The 12172-nt window shown below is 55.5% G+C and overlaps 1 protein-coding gene across 2 annotated transcripts; it reads left to right on the forward strand.

The window, feature by feature from the left end:
• The first annotated feature begins 199 nt into the window (after positions 1 to 199).
• Positions 200 to 8228, forward strand: ADAMTS4 (ADAM metallopeptidase with thrombospondin type 1 motif 4). Of its 2 annotated transcripts, none has more exons than XM_036922800.2 (9): positions 200 to 1267; positions 2392 to 2715; positions 2962 to 3094; positions 3632 to 3802; positions 4442 to 4728; positions 4836 to 5022; positions 5254 to 5429; positions 6406 to 6581; positions 7231 to 8228. In XM_036922800.2, the coding sequence occupies exons 1-9, from the start codon at positions 635 to 637 to the stop codon at positions 7541 to 7543; spliced, it is 2400 nt and encodes a 799-aa protein (XP_036778695.2). In that variant the 5' UTR covers positions 200 to 634; the 3' UTR covers positions 7544 to 8228. The 2 variants fall into 2 exon arrangements, with proteins under 2 accessions (XP_036778695.2, XP_036778694.2); XM_036922799.2 differs by having other exon boundaries at positions 211 to 1267; positions 7070 to 8228.
• Positions 8229 to 12172: the final 3944 nt, after the last annotated feature.

Genomic DNA, 12172 nt, shown 5'->3' on the forward strand with positions numbered 1-12172 from the left:
GTCATCAGCTGGCCCAGTGCCTAGGATCCATCCGGCTGCTAGAGATTCCCCTCCCCTGGGCAAGTCCCTTTTTTTTTTTTTAAAGGAAAACAAAATCTAGGATTTTTGGGAAGCAATGAGACACCCATCTGAGTGCTACCAACAGAGCTCTTGACTGAATGGCTTCTAGCTCAGCCAATCACAGAGGCTCGGCATGCTTAAAAGAGCTGGCGGGGAGCGAGGCTGGGAAGAACCCCCACGGAGGGCCACAGGCACTTAGACCCGGGAGAGGGCGGAGGAGAGACAGAGACAAAGGCACAGAGGAAGGAGGCAGAGACAGGCGAAGCCAGAATCTTAGGGAGTTCGGAGGGGGAGGCCAGAGAAGCTGCAGAAGACAGACTGGGAAGGACAAGGATCCAGGCGAGGAGGTTGTGGAAGGCGAGTGCGGAGAAGCCAGACCACTAGGCACCGCTCCTAAGCCTAAGGGCCAAGTTTTCGTCATCTCCTCTGAAGGTCCCGAGCCCCTCTGAAAACTCTGCCTCTGATCGGCACGAGCCTGAGCCCCCAGGCTGTAGAGAGGAGCGCTCCAAAGCCTAGGCGGGGAGAATTTGGTGCCTCGACGGCCTCAGTCCCTCCCAGCTGCAGCGCCAGGGCCATGTCCCGCCCGGACAGGCACCCTGAGAGGGGCTCGGCGAGCTGCTGGCTGTGGCGAGGGCAGCCCCGCCCTCTGCTGCCCACTGTGTCCATCTCTGGGCTGGTGCGATTGTTTCTGCTGCTGCTGGTGTCCCTCCTGCCCTCAGCCCGGCCGGCCAGTCCCCTCCCCCGGGAGGAGGAGATCGTGTTTCCAGAGAAGCTCAACGGCAGCATCCTGCCTGGTTTGGGCGCCCCGGCCAGGCTGTTGTACCGCTTGCCCGCCTTTGGGGAGACGCTGCTACTAGAGCTGGAGCAGGACCCTGGCGTGCGGGTCGAGGGGTTGACAGTACAGTACCTGGGCCGGGCTCCAGAGCTGCTGGGCGGGGCAGAGCCCGGCACCTACCTCACTGGCACCATCAACGGAGATCCGGAGTCGGTGGCATCTCTGCACTGGGACGGGGGAGCCCTCTTAGGGGTGCTGCAGTATCGGGGGACTGAACTCCACATCCAGCCCCTGGAGGGAGGCACCCCTAATTCTGCTGGGGGGCCTGGGGCACATATCCTACGCCGAAAGAGTCCTATCAGCGGCCAGGGCCCCATGTGCAACGTCAAGTCTCCTCCTGGGAACCCCAACCCCAAGCCCCGAAGAGCCAAGGTAGGCAGCCCTGGAGACTGTCCCCCCGCATCCTCCCGCCATGTCTGTCCTTCTGACCCCCATCTGCCCTCTCTCCACCCCCTTCTACTTCTGACCATTCTGCTGCTCCCTTTCCTGCAGGCTGCCTTTCCTTTCTCCACTAGCCTCCCTTTCTTGGGAAGATGCTGGCTTCTCCCTGCCCCAGCCCTTCTCCTGGCCAGACCACTGATCCCAAGGAGGGTTCCCAGAGGTGGGTCAGGGGCTCTGTGCAGGGAATGACCGCTTCCTCCGCTCACCCCGCGCCTGCCTGGCCACTGCGCGGCTCTACCGGCACAGTCCCCAGGAATAAGGCTCGAACACCTCTTGGCTTTGACTCTTTTCTGTGGCCCCAATTTGATTTACACACACACACACACACATCACCAACTAAAGGAGTGAAGTTTGAGCCCCAAGGGATTGGTGTTAGGATTTGGATGCTGCCTCCAAATCTGTCCTGGCAAACTGCACACCGGCAGGAGTGCACAGGCAGGAAAGGTATCCCATCCCTCCTCTGGTCAGTCCGCGTCCTACTCTGTGCACTGACCGCAGGGCTGCCCAGGGACCCAGCCTCTCCTCCCTCCCACTCCTGTCCCCCACGCTTCCCTCCCTCCCTCCCTCTTCAGCTTTAATCCAGACCAGACTCCCTCCACACCCGCCAAGCTGAGATCTGGCCCTGGCCCTAGCTGCTGACTGAATTGTTCCTCCAACCACACGGAGGGCAGACACGTTGCAGCCCAGCCCTCTAACCCCACTCCTGCAGGCCCCAGCCCCGCAGGCCCCAGCCCCACTCAGGCCTGGGGGACCCCAAAGCCCCTCCCAGAGGCTGTCCCAGCTGCTTTTCACCTCTGGGGCTCACGCAGCCTTGGGACGTGGCAGCCCCCCCTTCTCCTCCCCTTCTCAGAACCAGCAGCTGATTTCTCAGCATCACCACCAAAGCCCTGGGATTTGGGGTTGGGGGAGGGCCCAGGCAAGACCAGGCAGGGATCCCGTCGGGTATGTGCGCCCTGTTAGCTCTGCTGCGGTCCAGACCCAGGAAGTGAGGGGAGAGAACTGGCCCAGCACCTGGGAGGCTATTTCATACACCTCCTCTCATTTCTTCTCTCTAGCGCTTTGCTTCGCTGAGTAGATTTGTGGAGACCCTGGTGGTGGCAGACGACAAGATGGCAGCATTTCACGGGGCAGGGCTGAAGCGCTACCTGTTGACAGTTATGGCAGCGGCAGCCAAGGCCTTCAAGCATCCAAGCATCCGAAACCCTGTCAGCTTGGTGGTGACTCGGCTAGTGATTTTGGGGCCTGGTGAGGAAGGGCCCCAAGTGGGGCCCAATGCCGCCCAGACCCTGCGCAGCTTCTGTGCCTGGCAGCGAGGACTCAATACCCCTGAGGATTCGGACGCTGACCACTTTGACACAGCCATTCTGTTTACCCGTCAGGTGAGGCCCCAGTCAGCACCATAGACCACACGCTGCACGGCCCCAGGAAGCCCCACTGTGTAGACTGTGTGTAAATGTTGCCCCTGGAGTTGGTGCAGCACGGTGCCTGGCCCCAGCACACTGCCAGTGCATCTGGGCTCTGACGGCGCTGGGGCCTCAGTGCCTGGGTCCCCACTAATCTGGTCTCCGCCCAGTGGGCCCTAGTGCCTCGGCTCCTCATGCATCTTCTTTGATCCCTTTCCACAGGACCTGTGTGGGGTCTCCACTTGTGACACCCTGGGCATGGCTGATGTGGGCACCGTGTGTGACCCGGCTCGGAGCTGTGCTATTGTGGAGGATGATGGGCTCCAATCTGCTTTCACTGCTGCTCATGAACTGGGTAAGGTGGGGTTGGGGCCGTGAGACCCGTGGGATGCGTGAGAGAGGACTTTGGGGTGGGGTGCGGGAACAATGAGCTCACCAGGGTGCAAATAGGGGTCCTGAGGTGTTTCTTCCTTCTCCTCCTCAGGCCTAGGTCCAGGGCCGTCATCCTTCTCTGCTCTGGGTGCAGACAGACATTTAGGGTTTTCTGTTAAATGTGTAGTGTGTAGAAACCTACTATGAACTGTGCGTGTGTGTGTTTGGAGGGGGTGTGCACAGCATTCATGATGCAATGGGTGGGTCCAGGGTTGGGAATGCTGGCTACAACAAAAAGTGGGTGGGGCAGTGCCTTGAGTGTGTTTGAGGGCAGGGGAGACAAGAACATTAGGGCCAAATATTAAGGAGACCCCAGAGCTCCAGAGGGGATTGGGGGCAGGGTGGAGTGGGGAATGGATCTGACTGTCCCCAGCTGCAGCCAGCTTCGTGATGGGCTTGCAGTCCCTGGGGGCACAGAGATGGGACCCTTGGCCTGCTAACAGGACCTCTGCTCTCACAGGCCATGTCTTCAACATGCTCCATGACAACTCAAAGCCATGCATCGGTCTGAACGGGCCTGGGAGCTCTTCCCGCCACGTCATGGCTCCTGTGATGGCTCACGTGGATCCCGAAGAGCCCTGGTCCCCCTGCAGTGCCCGCTTCATCACTGACTTCCTGGACAATGGCCATGGTAAGCGGATGGCAGTCCCTTGTCCCTGTGGAGCTCTCAGAGCCTGCCCCTCCCTGTGATCTCCTTCTCTGCATTTCACATGGGCCTGGTGGACCCTCTCAGACGTGCTTCCTCTGCACTGTGGGCTGGAGTGAGAAATGTTGCTGTCTTCTCTGTGGTTCCCACTCCCTTCCAGAATAAATAGCACAGCTAGGGGAGGCAAGTTTTGAGTCAACAGAATTAGAACTGACCTTCTAAGAACAGCCCAACACTGGAATGGGCTGGTTTGAAAGAGGTGACTGCCTTTTCCCTGGAGGTGTGCAAGCCCTGCAGAATGACTACCTCCAGACAGAATTGTTGATGAGAGGCAGCTTCAAGACTCAACTTCACCTCTGTGTAGCCATCCTGTAAAATGGGTATGATAATGGTAACTATATAGGTGTTTGCCATTAAATGAGATAGTGTTGTCAAGCATTTAACCGATACTCATCACATGATAAGCACCCAGTAAATTGCATATATCTGCTATTTAAAGCTTCTTCCAGGCCTAGGATTTGGATCCTCAGTTCTGTCAGGCCCCAGGGAGCCCAGGCTTTTAGCTGGCCATCTACAGTGCCCCCTCAGCCCATTGCTGACTTCATACCCCTGCCTCCTTCCCAGGGCACTGTCTCTTAGACAAGCCAGAGGCTCCCCTGCATCTGCCTGTGACATTCCCTGGCAAGGACTATGACGCTGATCGACAGTGCCAGCTGACCTTCGGGCCTGACTCACACCATTGTCCGCAGCTGCCGCCACCCTGTGCTGCCCTCTGGTGCTCTGGCCATCTCAATGGCCACGCCATGTGCCAGACCAAGCATTCGCCCTGGGCGGATGGCACCCCTTGCGGGCCAGCACAGGCCTGCATGGGTGGCCGCTGTCTCCACATAGACCAGCTCCAGGACTTCAATGTGAGATCCCAGGGCAGGGGTGAGGCAGAGAGCCTGGGGGAGTGGAGACTGGCCTTGAGTCCAGGAGAGGGTATATTACCCAACTCTTCCATTCTGTGCTTCTGCAGATCCCACAGGCTGGAGGCTGGGGGCCCTGGGGACCATGGGGTGACTGCTCTCGGAGCTGTGGAGGGGGTGTCCAGTTCTCCTCCCGGGACTGCACACGGCCCGTGCCCCGGAATGGTGGCAAGTACTGTGAAGGCCGCCACACCCGCTTCCGTTCCTGCAACACCCAGGACTGCCCAAGTGGCTCAGGTGAGGGTGAGGGACAGGCAAGCTCAGGAAGGGATGGCAGGGGTCCGGGCCCAGGCCGTGTTGACTGTCTTCTGCTTTTGAGGGGAGGGGCTTTACCTTTTGGGAACCTTCCCTGGCGGTCTGTGGGGGAGAGAAGTATGGTGCTACTGGCAGTCTGAGGGCTAAGTGGAGGGGCTTGTGTGGGGCACTGTGAGGAGAGAGGGGCCCTAACTGTCCGTTTAACCCCGACAGCACTGACCTTCCGTGAAGAGCAGTGTGCTGCCTACAACCACCGCACCGACCTCTTCAAGAACTTCCCAGGGCCAATGGACTGGGTCCCTCGATACGCGGGTGTGGCCCCCCAGGACCAGTGCAAACTCACGTGCCAGGCCCGGGCTCTGGGCTACTACTATGTGCTGGAGCCTCGGGTGAGGGCCAGGATGCCCCCAGACCCTGTCCATGCTCACACACTCCCCAGCAGTCCCTCTACTTTCCCATGGCAAAATTCTCCAAAATAGCACCATTGCTGGCATTCCTACAGTCATGCCAGGCCAGCCAGGGGGCTCCACTCAGATTCATCTGGCTGAGGGCATTTGGAAAACAAGCCCAGGACTCTGGATAAGCTGCCATCTGCGGCAGCTCCATCCTCTTCTGTCCCCCTCGGTTCTTCTCCCCTCTCTCCTACCTTCTAAGCTCTGTTTCATGAGAATGGATATATGTGGCCTTTTGGGCAAGTTTTTGATCCCCTTTCGGTGGGATCCTCTGTCAAATCACAGTGATTTACAGCCCCTCGTTCAGCTCAGGGACAGTCAGTCCCTCACTGGACAGGACTCCTGGGCTCAGTGAGGGCCGATATTCCCTCTCTGTGATAGGGCCATAGGCTGAAGGCTGCAGACGGAAGAACCAGCCCTGGCCAAGTTTGTCCCCCTTGGCCCTACCCTGGGGAGAATGCCTACACTTCGGCTGCCCTCTAGCGTCCATCGGGGACGGTACCATCAAGGTTTAGGGCTTGGTGTGGCGATGCAGAGACCCGCAATTCCCACCTTGCCTCCTCTGCTTGCCAGCTGTGTGACCCTTTGGGCAGTTTTAATCTTTCTAAACCTCAGTGTTCCATCTCTAGAAACTTCAAATAGTGGTTGTGAGATTTATATGTATGTTTATAAAACACTTAGCACAGCACCTGATCATAGCAGGTGCTCAGAAAATGGTGGCTTTTACAGGTACCATTGCGGTTATGATTACCATCCCTTCCGGTGGCTGGGGCTTGCTCCGCACGCCATCCACAGGCTCCCTCGCCCGGCTTTCCTGCCATCTCCTCCCTGATGGAACATGGGTCTTGTTTGGCTTACCAGCCCTTCCTGACTTAGAAAGAACACTTGGCATCTCTCATTTTCTTCTCCTCAGGTGGTAGATGGGACCCCCTGTTCCCCAGACAGCTCATCAGTCTGTGTCCAAGGCCGCTGCATCCATGCTGGCTGTGACCGTGTCATTGGCTCCAAAAAGAAGTTTGACAAGTGCATGGTGTGCGGTGGGGATGGTTCTGGCTGCAGCAAGCAGTCCGGCTCCTTCAGAAAATTCAGGTTCTCTCACTATTTATTTCCTCTTCCTGGGTGCTATGCTGGGCCCTGGGATACAGAGGTGAACTCAACACGGCTTCTGCTCTCAGAGCTCACAGTCTAGTGGGGGACACAGGGAGACAGTTAGGCGGTTACAGCAGTGTCCCACCTGTTCAACAGGTGGCAGCCGCAGCTGCTGTGAGGACCCTTGTGGGTACCAGGGAAGCCTTCCCCAGGAGGTCGCCTCCCTCCCAGAGAGAAAGTGGGAATGGGTCAGGCACCAAGCAGGTAGGGCTTAGAAGGGCACCTCAAGAAGGGGACAGCAGGTGTGAAGGCCCAGAGATAAGAGGGAGGAGGGCACATAGTGTGCAGCCTAGACCTAGGCTGGACCCCTCATATGGGTTTGGAGAAACAAGCCCTTACATACATACGCACACATGTAATCATGAAGCTCAGACAGGCCGAAGAGACTCAGGAAGATGCTGAGCTCCCCATCTACTCCCTTCACACAGGTACGGATATAATGATGTGGTCACCATCCCGGCAGGGGCCACCCATATCCTTGTCCGGCAGCAAGGGACCCCTGCTCTCCGGAGCCTCTACTTGGCCCTGAAGCTCCCAGATGGCTCCTATGCCCTCAATGGTGAATACACGCTGATGCCCTCACCCACAGACGTGATCCTGCCGGGCGCGGTCAGCTTGCGCTACAGCGGGGCCACCGCGGCCTCGGAGACGCTGTCAGGCCACGGGCCTCTGGCCCAGCCCTTGACGCTGCAGGTCCTGGTGGCCGGCAACCCCGAGAAGGCGCGCCTCCGATACAGCTTCTTCGTGCCCCGGCCAGCGCCTTCACCGCCCCGCCCCGCCCCCCAGGACTGGCTGCACCGCAAGGCGCAGATTCTGAAGATCCTCCGGCAGCGCCCCTGGGCGGGCAGGAAATAACCTCCCCATCCCGGCTGCCCCTTCTGGGCGCCGGGGCCTCGGACTGAGCTTCTGCAGCCGCCTCAGGCTGACCCAGTGGGGAGGGGCTGCGAGGGTGCGCCCGGCCCCCCTCTCTGCCTACAGCACAGGCTGGCCCTGGCGCGGTTCCTGCCCTGGACGGCAGTGATGGGCGGTGGACCGAAGGGGCCGGGAGGCAGTCCCCTACCTTAACCGCCCCCTCTGCCCTGCTGGTCACAGGCGGGAGGGGGAAGGCAGGGTGGGTCCCAGTTGTATTTATTTAGTATTTATTCACTTTTATTTAGCACCAGGGGAGGGGATGAGGGCTAGGATCCTGGGGAAACTGACCCCCACCCCTCACAGCCCTCACTGTGGCTAGGAAATCCAGGTGGTGGTAGGCATAAGTGATCTGCGTGTGTTTGTGTGTGAGAAAACGTGTGTGTGTTTACGTATGAGGTACATCCCGCCCTATCCGTCTCCCTGAATTGTATTTTCTGGGAAAGGAAGAGTCAGGGTAGGATAGGCCTTCAGGGAGTAAGGGTTTATCATATTTTTTAATTATAAAATGAATTTTGCTATTTATGTGCTCCTTTTGGAGTCAGACAGATGTGGGTTGCACCTCAGCTCCACGTCTCTGAACATTAGTTTCCTCATTTGTCAATAATAATACCTCCCTCCCTCGGAAATGTGTTGTGATGATTAAATAATGTAAATAAAGGACTGGCATGATGCTTAGCACTTGGTAAGCGCCCAGTAAATGGCGGCTGCCCTTGGTTGTTATCATCACCCCTCCATCCACCTCCGCTGTCCCTGGGAAATGTCTGCGGTGCCTGCCCTTACCTCCAGGCTCAGTTTGGGTTGGCAGAACCCTAACCTGGATTCCAAGGACTATCAGAGAAAGGGCCATTCTGTCTCTGATTGCTGGAGGCTCCCAATCACATGGAGACATAGTACCAGCTTGGCTTCAAGAACAATTGTTTCAACACAAACAAGTGCTTAACAATAAGCATGCTAGTTGGGCAGCGTGGGGGAACTGATGTAGTAGAAAGAGCCCTGGAGCAGGAACCAGTGGGTCTGAGCTTGTGATCGGGTCCAGCATCTTGTGGGCTGGTAGTGTTGGGTAGGTCACTGTGGCTGAGCCTGAGGTCCTGCACATGTGCAAAGGGACTAACAATACCTGTTCCCCCAGGGTTGTTTTGAGAACAAATGTTGCAATATTTTCGAAACAAGTAAAGGTGGTATGTTACCCCTAATGACTACTGAGGTCCCCAGAATCATACTCAACCAGTGCAAACCCAGCAGACTCCTTTAAAGATGTGAGGTTAGAATGGAATTTCATAAGAGCAGAACATGGTTTTCTAGGGGATCATCAGAAGGATAGAAAGAATGGCATGGAGAAGGATCTGAAGTGAGGGGAGCATGGTGTTCCACAGTGGCAGCAGTGTGCTATCAACAGTTCTACTTTTCCTTCTGAGCAGGTGACTTTGCTTAAGGTAGACCTTGGGCAGTGTTGTGTGTGTCACGGAGGACACAGCATTGGGAATGGGTGGTGGGTGGACCCTGCAAGGATCTGGAGTCCTGAGTGGCAGTAATGGGACTGCTGGGATTGGAGAAGGGGTTGAATATGGAGGTGAGGGGAAAACAATGGGTAAAGAAGACCCTGAGGAAAGGGGAGAAGGGGAGGATGGGGGGCTACAGCACTTCACCCTGCCATCCAGCTCCAACATTGCTGGGAGATGGAACTGGGGCCAGGGGTTGAGGCAGGCAGCGGAGGAGGTGTGTGCTCTGCCCACTGGGCATGGGCTTCGCTATCACGCTCTGTACCAGGCAGTGCCTCACACAATGGGCTGTACTTTATGACACCCAGCGGAGCGCCTCCTCACTCCCAGCAGCCGGAGCAGCTCCATAGCCCTCTCCTCTCTCCAGCGAACAAGGCCCCCGCTGCTGTACTTCGGCCCCCCCATCCTCCTGTCCTCCTCCCAGCCAGGCTGGGCAAGGTAGAAACAGGAGAGGGGGACAAGGTGACCTTCCACTCTTTCATCTAGTCAGCAAAACTGGGCCACCAGTAACATGTTTACAAACCTTAATACTATGAACTCACGGCACAATAAGCGGAGCTCTGTGCTGAGCAGGTGTGAGGCATGAACACAAATAATATATACCTGAAAGAGCTCAGCGCATCCCAGGGGGAGGTCGGTACCACAGCTCCACACAGAGAAACAGTGGGATGGTCTGAAAAGCTGCAGGTAAGGACCAGCACAGCAACTGAGCCCAGGACTTCACGCGCCACTATGTCTGAGGGTGAGTCTTGGGCTGGGCGCCAAGGAACAGGTCATCCTGACGGGCCTTCTCACCTTTCCTTATTGCTCATGGCCATTCGCACCTTGTAAATGACTTTCCTATGTATTATTTGAAGAGGAAGGTCTTCACTCACTGAATAGGGTTCTGACGGGCATGAAGAAGTTTCCCCAGAAAGGGACTGAGCTTGGAGGCCCCCTCTGTGATTGGGTGGGTGGGTGGGAGGCATCCATTGAAAGAGGAACAGGGGGAGGAGAGCTAGCTCCTCAAAGAGGGGTGATGGTGTCCTAGCCCTCGTCCCGGGCCAGCCCTGACCCCATTCGGGAATGCTTTCCCCACTACCACCCTCCCCAGAACAGAATATAGACTCTGCCTGATATCCAGAGGTCAGGGGTCCAATTATATCTTAATTGATACACACTCTTATGAAAGTTTCACAAGAAAAACAATGTGGTCACTAAATTCACCCTTATTATCAAGTCCCCCCCATATACCCAATTGCAGTCACTGTCCATCAGTGTAGTAAGATGCCACAGAGTCCCTATTTGTCTCCTCTGTGCTACACTGTTTTCCCGTTTTCCCTATGGCCCCCCACACACCATGGGCACCAACCATGATACCCCACAATCCACTTCTCCCTCCCTCCCCACCCACCCTCCCCCACCCCTCCCCTTTGGTGACCACTAGTCCCTTCTTGGAGTCTGTGAGTCTGCTGCTATTTTGTTCCTTCAGTTTTGCTTCGTTGTTATATTCCACAAATGAAGGAAATCATTTGGTATTTGTCTTTCTCTGCCTGACTTATTTCACTGAGCATAATACCCTCTAGTTCCATCCATGTTGTTGCAAATGGTAGGATTTGTTCTTTCTTATGGCTGAATAGTATTCCATTGTGTATATGTTCCACATCTTCTTTATCCATTCATCTACTGATGGACACTTAGGTTGTTTTCATATCTTGGCTGTTGTAAATAGTGCTGCAATAAACATAGGGATGCATATGTCTTTTTGAATCTGAGAAGTTGTTTTCTTTGGGTAAATTCCTAGGAGTGGAGTTCCTGGGTCAAATGGTATTTCTATTTTTAGTTTTTTGAGGAACCTCTATATTGCTTTCCACAATGGTTGAACTAGCTTACATTCCTACCAGCAGTGTAGGAGGGTTCCCCTTTCTCTGCATCCTCGCCAGCATTTGTTATTTGTTATCTTTTCTGTGGTGGCCATCCTGACTAGTGTGAGGTGATAACTCGTTGTGGTTTTAATTTGCATTTCCCTGATAATCAGGGATGTGGAGCATCTTTTCATGTGCCTATCCAGTGAGTTCTTGCTAGGGATGGGGGAAGTGCATATCTCCCCACAAATGCCAAAATGAGCTCTGTCTCCTTAGTCTGCCCACTTACTGGCTTCATGGGCCTGAGCTGGGTTGTCGGCATGCAGGTGGGGACAGAATAAGGAATAACAGGAAGGAAGAAGGCACAAAGACTGTTCAAGTATCTGGTCTTAGAGGGGAAAAGAGGGAACAAGGATGAGCTGAAGAAGAGCCGGGACTGCTGAGGGAGGGAGCGCCTTGTCCCTGGAGAAGTTAAAGCAGACTTTGGACAACCATCTTATGGGATGGTACCTGCGCAAGAGGGAGAGAAAGGGAGGGAGGTGGGGGAGGAAGTTGAAGCAATAATTGTTAGTTGGGCCATTTTCTTTAAATTCTGTCTCTGAGAGTCTCTGCTTGTGTGGTTAGAGAGAGGGAATCTGGGCATTTGCCCAAGCACTATTTTTGTGGTGGGGTGAGAAAGCCAGGGTTTCTGGGAGGTGGGGGTGGGTTGGGCTCCTCATTTGCTCTTCCACTCCTTCTCTAGCCCCACTTCTTCAATCTCCACGTAGTGTTACAGTACTTTGTCTTCTAAAACATCAGATTGGCAGTGAGTATCAACATCAGCATTCTTGTTGGTCAGGGTGGAAAGGAGACCGAGGAATTCAATGTATTAACACTTTATTGGCTAAGAGGATGCTTCTGAACCAGTTGAATACCATCCCCATCGACTGTTGCTGGGGGAAGCCCAAACCACTGGCAGCATGAGGACCCAGCTGACAGCGGGAGGGAACCACTAGTTCTAAAAATGCTCAGAAAGAGGCCGGTAAGGGGAGGGGGGATGCAAGGATACCAAAGAACTTCCCCAGACAGGACCTTATATGGGCACAGGCCCAGAGTACTTAAGGAGCACTGGGAAGGGAAGGGAGGAGAGGAAGTAGATGTAAGGGATCCCTCATAGGCTTTGGGCAACCAGCAACAGGCCCTACACACTCAGTAACATACAAACAACACACACTGACATATACACGCATGTCCACCTTCATAGATATGCTACACATTCTATTGATAATGTAAGATG

This window comes from Manis pentadactyla, chromosome 19, assembly GCF_030020395.1.
Source record: "Manis pentadactyla isolate mManPen7 chromosome 19, mManPen7.hap1, whole genome shotgun sequence".
Classification (NCBI taxonomy): Eukaryota; Metazoa; Chordata; class Mammalia; order Pholidota; family Manidae; genus Manis; species Manis pentadactyla.